This window comes from Bufo bufo, chromosome 10 (genome assembly GCF_905171765.1).
Source record: "Bufo bufo chromosome 10, aBufBuf1.1, whole genome shotgun sequence".
Taxonomy (NCBI): Eukaryota; Metazoa; Chordata; class Amphibia; order Anura; family Bufonidae; genus Bufo; species Bufo bufo.
This window is the reverse complement of record NC_053398.1, coordinates 103,478,431-103,492,736: the sequence shown is the minus strand read 5'-3', so window position 1 is coordinate 103,492,736 and position 14,306 is coordinate 103,478,431. Positions and strand designations below refer to the sequence as shown.

The 14,306-nt window shown below is 49.2% G+C and overlaps 1 protein-coding gene across 2 annotated transcripts in view; it reads right to left on the bottom strand.

Annotated features, from left to right (window-relative positions):
• EDC4 (enhancer of mRNA decapping 4) overlaps nt 1–14,306 on the bottom strand; it is a 149,454-nt gene that overhangs the window by 117,531 nt on the left and 17,617 nt on the right. For both annotated transcript variants that reach the window (XM_040408982.1, XM_040408983.1), the window contains exons 2-5: nt 7,947–8,115; nt 5,276–5,387; nt 2,872–2,971; nt 2,326–2,512 (exon numbers count right to left, since the gene is read on the bottom strand). In XM_040408982.1, the coding sequence (XP_040264916.1) occupies nt 2,326–2,512; nt 2,872–2,971; nt 5,276–5,387; nt 7,947–8,115 (568 nt within the window). The remainder of the gene's footprint in view (nt 1–2,325; nt 2,513–2,871; nt 2,972–5,275; nt 5,388–7,946; nt 8,116–14,306) is intronic.

Genomic DNA, 14,306 nt, shown 5'->3' with positions numbered 1-14,306 from the left:
GGCTGCCCCCACACAGTATAACGTCTCCTTGTGGCTGCCCCCACACAGTATAACGTCTCCTTGTGGCTGCCCCCACACAGTATAACGTCTCCTTGTGGCTGCCCCCACACAGTATAACGTCTCCTTGTGGCTGCCCCCACACAGTATAACGTCTCCTTGTGGCTGCCCCCATACAGTATAACGTCTCCTTGTGGCTGCCCCCACACAGTATAACGTCTCCTTGTGGCTGCCCCCACACAGTATAACGTCTCCTTGTGGCTGCCCCCACACAGTATAACGTCTCCTTGTGGCTGCCCCCACACAGTATAACGTCTCCTTGTGGCTGCCCCCACACAGTATAACGTCTCCTTGTGGCTGCCCCCACACAGTATAACGTCTCCTTGTGGCTGCCCCCACACAGTATAACGTCTCCTTGTGGCTGCCCCCACACAGTATAACGTCTCCTTGTGTTTTTTTCTTCTAAATGGGCATTTATCACGATATATAACGTTATAGCGATAAGTTTCCTAATATCGTTATCATGGGAATATTTTTGATATCGTCAAACCCTAGCGTCTAGCCAGATGCTGCAAGGGAAATGTAATACACCACAGCCAATCAAATCAATGCTTATTCAGGAACATTAATGTGAGAACCGCTCTTAGGAGACATTCACACAATGGATTTTACAGCGGAATTTTGGCCCAGCCACCGCGAAAACTCGCCCACATCCTTTATGCCTTTCATGAATATCAATGGGAGGCAGCGCTGAGGATCATGGCGCGGTGGCGAGAAGGGAAATGTCCCTTCCATGTGCCATCTGCCTCCCATTGAAATGAACTGAAGGTCAGCAGTGACATCACTGGAGCATGTTTTTGTCCCATACTCACCTGACTTCTGATCCCTTGGTTCCAGCAACGTCCTTCAGCCTCACAAGTCCCTCCCTTTGGTGGGGGAGGATTGGTGCTTGAGGTAGAGAAGACCCGATTCTGGCAGGCAGGGGAGTATTTGGTGATCCTCCACACCAACCTTTCTTCTGTCCTGGCTACTGGGGATGTTAGGGGGCATCCCGCTGTGTTGCCAGGTGGGTAAATGGGGGAGAATTCCTCCCTGGGCCCTTCAAGTGTGTGAAAAAGCAAGACCTGCAGAGCAGATGTCTGCCTCCTACATGCATTAAAGGGGTTCTGCACTTTCATTTAACTGATGACCTATCCTCTGGATAGATCATCAGCTTCTGATCGGCGGGGGTCCGACACCCGGTACCCCCGCCGATCAGCTGTTTGAGAAAGGCAGCAGCGCTCCAGCAGTGCCGCGGCCTTTTCACTGTTTACCGCCGGCCCACTGACGTCACGACTAGTATCAACTAGCATGGGCGTGGCTAAGCTCCATTCAAGTGAACAGAGCTTGGCCACGCCCACTCTAGTTGATACGCCCGGCGGTAAACAGTGAGAAGGCCGCGGCACTGCTGGAGCGCCGCTGCCTTCTCAAACAGCTGATCGGCGGGGGTCCCGGGTGTCGGACCCCCGCCGATCAGAAGCTGATGATCTATCCAGAGGATAGATCAGTTAAATGAAAGTGCAGAACCCCTTTAAGCTAAAACTGATTAGCTCAGTGCCTGCAGGAGGGGTATAGCTGGTGGGAGGAGTTAACAGCTTTTGCTTAGTGAGCACCTCCTAGTGGCATCAGCTATACCCAAGGTCTTTGCTGTGTTCCCCATTGACATGGACAAGAAAATAAGCTTTTCTAAAATGTATATGAAAGTTATTAACAACAGATAATATTTTTAAAGCTGGAGTCAGTCAGTACATTTCTACTGACTCCACCCAAAACTAACTTGGACTAACTCCACAGCCCTGTTTAGAAAAAGGTTATAAAAGTTTAAAAAAATAAAATGATCACATAAAAAAAAAAAAAAAAAAAAAAAAAGGAGGACCTGTCACCACTCCTGACAGCCGTTTTAATAGCTACAAGCATTCCCCATGTAATATCATTTATCATTTCCAGAGCTTCTATTCTTATGGCTCTATGTTGTGCCGTTCCTTTATTATTTCTACTAGAAGTTATAAATGAATTGCGGTTAGCTTTCACAGTAAGGGTACAGAGGGAGGTAACCAGTTGGGGGTGTGTCCCTGCACAGTCTTAAAATGGCAGAACTGATTGGATAGAGTCAAACTGTGCAGGGACACACCCCCAACTGGTTACCTCCCCTCTGTACTCTTACTGCAGACTGCTAGCAATTCATTCCTAACTTCTAGTAGAAGGAAGGAGCAGTGAAAGATCTTATTTAAATAAAATTTAACTAGCTAATCCAACGTGCCATTTCTTTCCAAACAATAAAAAACCTACATTATTTTGCCATTCTTCATGGTGAGTTTCCATACAAAGAGGCTTCCTGCTTCATCCAGACATGCCAGCTGGTCGGAGTTGAGGTGAGCAAACGCCAGGTCGGTGACACTACCAGTAATCCCTTTTAGTAAAATCCGCTCTGCTGTGGTGATGCTGAGGACTCTTATCATAGCTGTCCCATTGGAACCTGGTAAAGCAAAAACATGATGACAATAAATACACTTGTTCGGTACAAAATTCCACGTTGGTATGAGCCATTTTTCTCTCCATCTGCCGCTAAATAACGATTTGTACTGCAATGCATACTTTAGGTTCCCCACTGGATACACCAAACCGGATGTTGACACCAGGGCACCAAGGACCTTCAAAGCTAGTGGAGCAGCAATGGGCCTGGAACTCAGTGGCGAGGATCAGATAAGTATAATTACCACCACGGGCCCAGACAGGCTGTGGGGTCTGCAGAAAAGCACTAAAAGGTTACAGCCCCTTCAAGCAATTTAATCATATATTCCACATAAAGAAATAAACTTAGAAACCCCATGATACCTCTTGTAGCATATGCAAGGTAGTCATTAGACACCGCAATCAAATTTCCATTGTAGTACTTCTGTTCCCAGTCATATTTTGCCACGGGCTGTATTTTCACCTATGTACGAAGAAAGAACATAATAATTAAGTACATTAACAAAATAACGAAGCCAGCATTTTTTATTTTTTTTAAGCTGTTCTTGATGTCTTAAGCCAGGATTTGTCAACACTGGATTTGAGAATATCCCACAGAATGAATACATGTGGTAAGTCCTGATGGATGGACACTCATTATATCACCTGCTCAGGTGGATCCTGAGGACCGGAGTTCAGAAACCCTGTCTTAAGCACTATCCTTTATCCTTTACAACAGATCATCAATCTCAGACTGGAGGAAATTCAAATCCCATCCCCCCCCCCCCATCAGCTGTGTCGAGGAGCACAGAAACTACACAGCTCCATCCACTGTGTAGTGGCCGTGTTGGGTAACTGCAGCGCTGCTTCAATTCAAGTAAATGGGATTAGAGATGAAGTGACCAGCTCCTGGAAACTGCTGATGGACAGGGGTGCTGTCAGTCTCCCTTTAGCAAGTACTAAAAGCCTTGGAGAAGTATAGAATTATGAAATGAATTTATGGTTCTAGTCTCCAGTCTGAAACAATTTTAAAGTATGGTCTGCGGTCCGAACCATGAAATTTGGGGGGGGGAAACAAAACAAACAATAAACTGCCTATTCAACTGGCTGTGGGGGGGGGGGGAGGGGTTTTTGCACGGATGCGTTGCGGGAGGTGAACGCATTGCATCCGCACGGAATCCTGACCCATTCATTTCTATGGGGCTGTTCACATGAGCGGTGATTCACCATGGTAAAAGATCATGTGACGTACCATGTGATGACCGGAGTGACGTCATCACAGGTCCTTGACCTATAATTAATGCTCACCACAGGTCCTATTCAGTAAAGGGGACAAAGGCAGATGCCGGGCTACGCGATCAAGTGGATTAAGGTGAGTTAAATGATTTTTTATTTTTTTTAACCCCTCCAGCGCTATTTTACTATGCATTCTGTATTTAGAATGCTATTATTTTCTCCTATAACCATGTTATAAGGGAAAATAATACAATCTACAGAACACCGATCCCAAGCCCGAACTTCTGTGAAGTTCAGGTTTGGGGACCAAACACGCGCGATTTTTCTCACGCGAGTGCAAAACGCATTACAATGTTTTGCACTCGCGCGGAAAAATCGCGGGTGTTCCCGGAACGCACCTGCACATTTTCCCACAACGCCCGTGTGAAAGAGGCCTTACTCTTTTACTCAGGTTTTCTGGCATAGAAGACTGAAATTTACACCAGCTCCAACCGGTCATAGGTTTCAGTCAGAGCATGGCCTTCCAGAAGATTCGTCCAATTTATGACAAGGCATGCGCATCATGATAAATTAGGCCCATCTGACAGCTCAGGGGAAATCATAGACCAGGTAAAACGCTGGTCTATGATAAATTCCCCCCTTTATTGTCCTTACAGTTACCACAGTCACAGGCCCGATGCCCGTACAGTCAGGTAATGCAGTTGGGAGCTTCTCTGCTCGCAGTCATTGGCAAGCAGCTGCGAGTAAAAAAAAAATATATGATTTTTTACTTGAAGGGGAGATGTGGTGACAGTTCAATGTGAACTACTAACACACCTCCCCTTTACATAAGTATTGTGCCACAGTACTACGCCTCTACAGATGTAGCAGGGTTAACACACAAACTCTTAACTCAAATTTCTTAACTCATCGCGTTATCTTGAAACAAAGGCCATTGAAAAGCAATTGAAGGCGTTTGCTTAACGCATTTGGTTTAGATAACACATCTCATAAAGCATGCGTGTGTTAACTCTACTACATCTGTACCTCATCTGGAACCACATTCAGCATCATGAGAAGAAAATGCCTTTTCTATGCATCAAATGTGCCTGCAGGGACCTCTGCCTCCATGTCACAGAAGATAATTCTTGGTGGCAAGAGGTGGTTTATATTTTATATCTTTTTAAAAATACTTTCATTTTCTGGTTAATTGGGAGTAGGGTCACGTGCACCCAAGGCTGACGTGTGTGGAGAGCAAAGGCTAGCCCATCTGCCCCGATCTCGCAGAAGAGCTACTGTAGCACAAATTGCTGAAAAAGTTGATATACTGGCCATTAAAGAAAGGTGTCAGAACAGATATCAGTCAATTAGAGCAAGCAGAGCTGTGCCATAAAGCCTGGAGTATGGCGGTAGAGAAACAGTAGTGGGGGCTGTTTTCTCTATGTCTAGCCCTCACTACTGAACACAGCGGAGCATTCAATAGTTAACCGTGTCATTAAAACCGCCTGGGGAGCTTTGTACACGTGGCATACATAATAAATAGTATTTTTAGTATGTAGTTTAAAATTCTTACCTTATTGCTTCCTCTTGCTTTGCTACAAATATTAGAATCACTACTGGCCACAATTTCGACATCTTTCCCAACAATCTCAATGCAGGGAGGAGAGTCACCTCCAGACAGGCAACTAAAGGTGGGGGGGGGGGGGGAAACAAAATTTGACAATTTAAAACAGTTTTTAAGCTACTATTGTAAAGCCTCAAGTCAAAATTGGCTAATATTTTAAGTGTAGTTAATGCGGTTGTCCGTCCTAGATGGGGGATGGGCATCACCATAGTGATGGATCGTGTGACGGACCATGTGATGAGCGTAGTGACGTCAAAGGTCCTGTTCCTCACAGAACAAGACAGAAGAGATGCCGGCTGCGCGAACAAGTGGATTAAGGTGAGTTCAATTATTATTTATTTATTTTTAACCCCTCCAGCCCTATTGCCTATTTAAAGGGTCGAACATTGACTTATAGGATAGCTGCCTTACATCTGTATTCAGAATGCTATTATTTCCCCTTATAACCATGTTATAAGGGGAAATAATACTATCTACACAACCCCGATCCCAAGCCTGAACTTCTGTGAAGAAGTTCAGGTCTGGGTACCACAGTCAGTTTTTTATCACGCTCGTGCAAAACACATTGCACCCGCGCAATAAAAACTGAACATCGGAATGCAATCGCAGTCAAAACTGACTGCAATTGCGTTCCTACTCGCGCGGGTTTGCCGCAATGCACCGGGACGCATCCGGACACACTCGTCTGCAAGTGGCCTTAGTATTCCAGCGCCGCTCTCCCAATTCTGCAGACCGGAAGTGGTTGACCATGCGACCAGTCACTGGCCGGAGTGGTCATATGTTCTGTTCTATAACGGCAGTTCAATAGGAGCAGCTCTGCCGTTACCAGCTCGATCTATTGTAAGACGTGACGGGGCTGTCTAGTTGCGGTTCTAGAGCTACATTTGGGGGGAGGGTACCATCTCTCCTTGGGGAGAGAGAGTCTTAATCGAGTGAGGGGGCTTATAGGCCATACATGCTCTTCTGGGAAGAAAGGGATGCAAATGAGCTCTTAACAAGCTCTGCCTCTAATGTCACCAGATGTAAGGCAGCTATCCTATAAGTCAATGTTCAACCCTTTAAATAGGCCTTGAGACATGACTTGGATATATATGGCCTATAAGTCTCCTCATGCCAATTAAGGTGTTCTCTCCCCAAGGAGAGATAGTACTCCCCAAATCCTGACTTAGGCCTCTCACCCAGTTAAGCTAGTACTCTCTGCTTGTCATGTCTCAAGGCCTATTTAAAAGGGTCGAACATAGACTTATAGGATAGCTGCCTTACATCTGGTGGCATTAGAGGCAAAGCTTGTTAAAAGCGCATTTGCATCCCTTTCTTCCTAGAGCTACATTGTAACAGCTAATCAGTGGGGGTGAGAGGTGTCTGAACGCCACCGATCTGATATTGATGGCCCATCCCGAGGGTAGGCCATCAACATCAAAATCCGCTTTAAAGGCGAGCTTACACCTTTCACTGTCCGTTCTTTCAGCCCAGTACTAATAAAGAGTGGAAAAGTGTCTAAACACATACTGCAGTTTAGAACAGGTAGCAGTTGAATGAAATAAAAATTTAAAGAGGTTTTACACTCAGCAATTTATAATGGTGGAAGATCAGGTAGGATCTGGGTCTGTCTTTTCAAGCCAAGCCTGGTTTTTCTTTTATAATTGGCTGCGAAAAAATTCTCACAGTGGCTGAGGCTTGAATACAGATCTGGCACATCTATACACTGTCTAGTCTACGTTTACAACACCTATTTATTGGCTAAGGCCCGATTCACACGACCGTGTTGGGTCTGGGAAACACTGCTTGTCCATGGGTCCCCTGACTGCATCGTAGCAATTTATGATACAGGGGGAGGAGTGATCGTTAACGCCATCGTTCGTCACCATACAGAATCATTGTTTGCTGGCGGCAAATTGTGATTTAGGTGGATTCACAAATGCTCGTTAGGGATTATCTGGCCAATGCTCAGCTAGTGTAAAGGGGCCTTAAAGGGGTTGTCTGGCCAAACATATTGATGACCTAGCCTCAGGATAGGTCATCAATATTCGATCAGTGGAGGTTTGACACCCGATCAGTGGAGGTTTGACACCCACGCCGATCAGCTGTTTGAAGAGAAGGCGCATGCCGTGCCAGCGCTGCCTCCCTTTCACCGTTTACCTTCTTGCCGTTGCATCTGCAGCGGTGAGCAGGTGTAATTACACCCAAGCGTTCCCATTCATTTCAATGGTACGGATCGCTGTATTGGAGCGATCCGTACCATTGAAATTAATTGGACGGCTTGGGTGTAATTACACCTGCTCACTGCTGCAGATGCAACGGCAAGAAGGTAAACTGAAGGGGAGGCGGCGCTGGCAAGGAGCGCGCCTTCTCTTCAAACCGCTGATCGGCGGGGGTGCCGGGTGTCGGACCCCAGCCGATCTGATATTGACAACCTATCCTGAGGATAGGTCATCAATAAATATAACTTGGACAACCCCTTTAATGCCCCGTGTCTCTGCTGTCTGGAGCGGGGTTTGGCATTCTTTCACGCAGCGGATTCCACGCACGGCATTCGCTCGGGTGAAAGAGCTCTAAGCATACAAAAGGTGCATAAAAAAAAAAAACAAAGAACAAATATATATATATAAAAATCACTTACATCACTTGCTTGTCAGAGAACGGCATCTCAACTTCCCGGAGAGAACTGTCCAGCAAAGGCCCATCCACACTTGTGGCCTCTGGGTGTGCTACAGGATCACAGATGAAGCCATTTAGCTCTCCATTGAAAGAACTTGACTTTCGACTGCCGGTACTTTCATTTACAGGATCTAACAAAAGAGACACAACAGTATAGTCAATGCTTGCCCAAGTACAAGATCACACAGCAAACTCAACTGTGGCTGTGGTTTTACAGATTTTCCTAACTTTTTTTTTTGGGGGGGGGTCTGGTTCCCCATTGACTTCGATGGATATCCACAACATACAGTATGGATGGTGTTTAGAACATTGATTACTCTGCGGAAAAAAGTCTGTTTTGCGGCACTAAATCAGTAGCAGATTTTGTGAACATGGCCTGAAGGACAGAGCCGCACACAGATACACGAGAATGAGACAGATTCGTCCATGAAGATATTATTCACACACAGCAGGTCACAGACTTTCAACAGTTGTAAAGTCTTGTATATTATAAAATAAAATAAAATAAATCTAAGCATTTTATATATTTTAACATTTAAAAAATGAAATTAGACTTTGCAATTTGTGGTGATCCTATAGAGAATGAATGGAGAGGCAGGGTGCACGTTTGACCTGCCGCTCCATCAGATATAGAGAACAAGACCCTGGTTCTCGGGATTTGTGGGGGTCCCAGAGTCCCAGCAGTCACACCCCCAGCAATCAGTTACTTATTCAGGGGATAGCTTCTAAATTTGGCAGAACCACCTTAATGGACACAGAATAAGGCTACATGCACACGAACGTTGTTAGTTTCCGTTGCGATTTTTTTGCAGATAGGATGTGGACCCATTTATTTCAATGGGTCTGCAAAAAATGCTGTCCGCATCAGTATGTCTGTTCCGTAGCTCCGCAAAAAAATAAATAAAAATATAGAACATGTCCTAATTGTGTCCGTTTTAGGCATTGTTTCAATGGATCCGCAAAAAAAAAAAAAAAAGAGAAAAGGATGGCATACAGATTTTTGGGGCGCATCCGCAATTTGCAGACCGCAAAACACATACGGTCGTGTGCATGTAGCCTAACCCAAAACTGAGAACGTGACCATATCTAGTTTTAATCTTCCAACAAGGTTTAGACCAGCGCCAACTACAGGCGGCCCCCGGCTGACAGCTGAGCACACCTGTCACTGACACTAATCAATAAATCTACAAAGAGTCTAATAGTTTGATTTTCTTTTCTTTCAACAACATCCAGACCGGGGCAATACTTGTGTTTTTTATGTTTTTTTACATGTCATTTTATGAGCCATTTTATTACTTTACGATTCATGATACAACCTTAGGACTCATGCACACGACTGTGTGCTGCCCGTGTCCGTATTGGCCCCGCATACATTGGGTCCGCAATACACGGGCACCGGCCGTGTGCATCCCGCATCATGGACCCATTCACTTCAATGGGTCCGCAATCCGGGAGATACGGAATGGAAGCACTACAGAGGGCTTCCGTGGGTTTTCTGTTCGTGCCTCTGCACTGCAAAAAAGTAGTGCATGCACTACCTTATTGCGGTGTGGACAGATTACGGACCCATTCAAGTTGAATGGGTCTGAATCTGTCTGCGGCCGCCGCAAGGATGTTGCCGTGCATTGGGGACCACAAATTGCAGTCCCCAATGCACGGAACGGCCAGCACATTGTCGTGTGCATGAGCCCTCATTCAGAGCCCATACTATATAAGTAATACCAATAGAATTCTATAAAATTAACACCAATTTTGACATCGGAAATAAATATTGGGGTTTTGGGAAATGAGTGGAAGTGTCTTCGGGTAGCCGGAGAGCTTCCCTCTGGTACAATGTATGAAATAAACCTTGGAAGTGCTTCACCTGGACGCTGCAGAAACTTTTCTTCTGCTTCTAATGGAAAAAAGCTGCAGAGTCTCCCAGCCAGCGCCTGCTTTCTAATCCCTTTATTATCACGGGACACGGGGTATGAAACAAAACTACTAGGGATAAGCAAATTGACTTTGGATGAAACATCCGAAGTCGATTCGCATAAATCTTTGTTCTAATACTGTACGGAGCAGGAGCTCTGTACAGTATTAGGCCTCTTGCACATGACCGTATGGCTTTTTTCAGTATTTTGTAATCCGCAAAAAACGGATCTGCAAAAAATACGGATGTGCATTCTTTTTTTTGTGGAACGGAACAGCTGGCCCCTGATAGGATAGTACCGTTCTATGTTTCTATCCTTGAACGGAAAAACAGAAATGGAAGGCATATGGAGTACCTTCCGTTTTTTGTTTTTTTTTGCGGATCCATTGGAACCAAAAACTGAAAGTAAACAGAAAAAAAAAAGGAGACTTTTGTATTACTTACCAGTAAAGTCTCTTTCTCGCTCTTCCTTGGGGGACACAGGAAACCATGGTATAGCTCTGCTCCCTAGGAGGCGTGACACTAAGTGAAAGCTGTAAGCCCCTCCTCCATCAGCTATACCCTTCAGCCTGGAGAAGAGACTGCCAGTTGCATGTCCAAGTAGTGAAAGATAACCACCAACCGGAAAAAGAACTGTCGAGCCCCAACGGGGGCAACCAAGCTGGAACCACAACTGTAACCTAAATGAAGGGCGGGTGCTGTGCTGTGTCCCCCAAGGAAGAGCGAGAAAGAGACTTTACTGGTAAGTAATACAAAAGTCTCCTTTTCTCGCCCATATTCCTTGGGGGACACAGGAAACCATGGGACGTTCCAGAGCAGTCCCAGAAGGGAGGGACCAGAACAAACTCAACCAACACCAGAGGCATCAATCAACTGCCGCCTGCAACACCAGACGGCCTAAAGCAGCGTCAGCCGACGCATGAGTATGCACCCTGTAGAACTTGGTGAAGGTGTGCAAGGAGGACCAAGTGGCCGCCTTGCAAATCTGCTCCGTAGAAGCCCGATTCCTCTGAGCCCAGGAAGCCCCGACCGCTCTAGTGGAGTGAGCGGTAACACCAAGGGGCGGAACCTTGCCCTTGGCGAGATAAGCCTCAGTAACAGCCATCTTGACAAAACGGGCGATAGCAACTTTGGATGCCGCCATCCCTCTGCGCGACCCCTCCGGGACCACAAAGAGCGAGTCAGTATGCCTGAAAGAGCTGGTTACTTCCAGGTAAATCTTGAGCACCCTGACAACGTCCAGGCGATGAAGCTTCCTCTCCCGCGGGTGGGAAGGGGAAGGACACAAAGAGGGGAGAACGATGTCCTCGTTCAGATGAAAGGCGGAGACCACCTTAGGAAGGAAGGAAGGGACCGGACGAAGAACCACCTTGTCCTGGTGGAACACTAGGAAAGGTTCCAGACAGGAGAGTGCAGCCAATTCGGACACCCTCCGAAGAGAGGTGACGGCTACAAGGAAAATAACCTTGCAGGACAGAAGTCGCAAGGAAACCGTCCGCAGAGGCTCGAAAGGGGAAGCCTGGAGCGCTGAGAGAACCAGGTTCAGGTCCCAGGGCGGTACCGGAGGGCGGCACGGGGGAACCGCGTGAGCCACGCCCTGAAGGAAGGTCTTGACAGGACCAAGGGGGGCCAGTGGGCGCTGAAACAAAATGGACAGCGCAGACACCTGACCCTTCAAAGAACTAAGGCCCAGACCTTGGGCCAGTCCGCTCTGCAGGAAGGACAAAACGGTGGGGAGAGAAAAGCGGAGCGGAGGAATCCCCAGATCGGCACAGAACCCCAAAAAGGTCCTCCAGGTCCTATAATAGATCCTAGAAGAGGACGGCTTACGGGCGCGGATCATGGTGCGGACGACGTCCGCAGAAAAACCCCTACGTGTTAGGACGGTGGTCTCAACAACCACGCCGTCAAACGTAGGGACCCTAAACGCGGGTGGAAGATCGGTCCCTGAGAGAGAAGATCTTCCCTGGCGGGCAGCGGCCAGGGCGCGTCTGCCAGGAGCAGCATGAGGTCGGCATACCAAGACCGGCGGGGCCAGTCCGGAGCGACCAGAATCACCGAGACGCCTTCCGCCGCGATCTTCCGAAGGACCTTGGGCAGGAGAGGGATGGGAGGGAATATGTATGGGCGCGCGAAGCCTCGCCAAGGAAGAACGAGGGCGTCGGCTCCGCAAGCTCCCGGATCCCTGGCCCTGGACAGATAGGCGGGGACCTTGTGATTGAATTTTGAGGCCATGAGGTCCACGTCCGGTATGCCCCAACGAAGGCAAATGGCCTCGAATACCTCCGGGTGAAGAGACCACTCGCCGGGGTCGACGGTGGTGCGACTGAGGAAGTCCGCCGCCCAATTGTCCACCCCTGGAATAAAAATTGCAGATAGGGCCGGGACGTGGGCTTCCGCCCAACGGAGAATGCTGGTGACCTCCCGCATTGCTGCGAGTGCCCCCCTGGTGGTTTATGTACGCCACAGCCGTGGCGTTGTCCGATTGTACACGAACTGGATGACCCTTCAGCAGATGAGTCCAATGTCGTAGAGACAGAAGGGCCGCTCTCAGCTCCAGGACATTGATCGAGAGTTTGGACTCCGATGGAGACCAAATGCTCTGGACGGATCGGGGAGGAAACACGCCTCCCCAGCCCAAGAGACTGGCATCGGTTGTAACCACCAACCAGTTGAGTGGCAGAAAGGACCTGCCCAGAAGAGGGGACTGTAACCACCAGCGGAGAGAAGACCGCACCGGAGGCGATAGATGGAAGGGATGATCCAGAGACTCCGGCGATTTGTCCCAGGAGGAGAGGATCGCCCGTTGGAGAGGGCGGGAGTGAAACTGCGCAAATGGGATCGCCTCGAAGCAGGCAACCATCTGCCCCAAGACCCGCATGCAGAAGCGGAAGGACGGTCGACGGTGGAGAAGGAGACCCCGAACCGCCCCACGGAGGATCAGACGTTTTTCCGAGGGAAGACGTACCTCCGCCGCTCCTGTGTCTAAAAGCATTCCCAGGAAGACTAGTTGTCTGGAGGGGGGAAGGGAGGACTTGGGGAAGTTGATGACCCAACCGAACCTCGCCAGAGTCTCTAGAGTGAGATCCACGCTGGCAACCTCTTGAGAAAGGGACGGAGCCTTGATGAGGATATCGTCCAAGTATGGTAGCAGAAAAACACCCCTGGAACGGAGTAAGGCCAAAACCGGGGTCAGGACCTTGGTGAACACCCGGGGGGCTGTTGCCAGCCCAAAGGGAAGGGCGACAAATTGGAAGTGGAGGTCCCCCACGGCGAATCGGAGGAAGCGATGGTGACACCGGGCTACCGGAACATGGAGGTAGGCATCCTGTATATCGATGGAAGACATGAAATCTCCCTGCTCCAGGGAAGCCACCGCGGAACGGAGGGACTCCATCCGAAACCGTCGAAGGAGGAGAAAACGGTTGAGCTTTTTGAGGTCCAAAATGGGCCGCACCGAACCTCCCTTCTTGGGAACTACAAAGAGGTTCGAGTAGAACCCTTGGAACCTTTCCTCTAGAGGACGGGGGTAATCACCCCCCTGTCCAGTAAGGCTTGAACGGCCGCGGAGAACGCAGCCGCGCTTTTCGGGTCCCGCGGTGGGCGGGAGCGAAAGAACCGATCTGGAGGGAAGGATGCAAATTCGATTTTGTATCCGGAGGACACAATTTCGAGGGCCCAGGCGTCGGAGACGTGAGCCATCCAGACGTCCCTGAAAAGGAGGAGCCGGCCCCCCACCCGGGTGGGTGGGGGCGCGCCTTCAGGCAGAGGACTGCTTTGCTGCGGGTGTGCGGGCAGCCTGCGGCTTGCGCCAGGAGGGCTGCGCCCGAAAAAACGGCTTCCTACGCTTATCCTGGGGAGGAGCCGAAGCGGCAGCTGTGGTGGGAGCCCCAGAGGCCCTGCGGGAGGACCGAAAACGAGACGCACCAGGGCGTCCGCGGGGGGCGCCCCTGGCTTGGGGTTGAGGAAGATGGGTGCTTTTACCACCCGTGGCCTCCGAAATAAGTTCGTCTAGGCGGACCCGAAAAGGCGGGAACCCGCAAACGGTAGCCCCGCCAAGGAACGTTTGGAGGCAGCGTCCGCTTTCCAAACCTTCAGCCAGAGCTCCCTCCTGACGGAAACTGCCAGGGCGGAGGAGCGTGCAATAAGGGCTCCCGCATCAAGGGAGGCCTCACAAACAAAATTCCCGGCCCACCCTGGGCGGGCGATGTAGCAGTGGCCATGTAGCAGTGGCCATGGGGGATGTAGCAGCGGCCATGGGGGATGTAGCAGCGGTGGGAGGGAGGAAGGGGAGGCTGGAGCAGCCACTCTCACCATACGCTGTCTTCGCCCTCAGTCCATCCAGCGGGGGTCGCCCCTTCAGCTCCTGGCACCGCAGTGGCAGGAAGCCGGGGGAGGGACTTGGCGTGC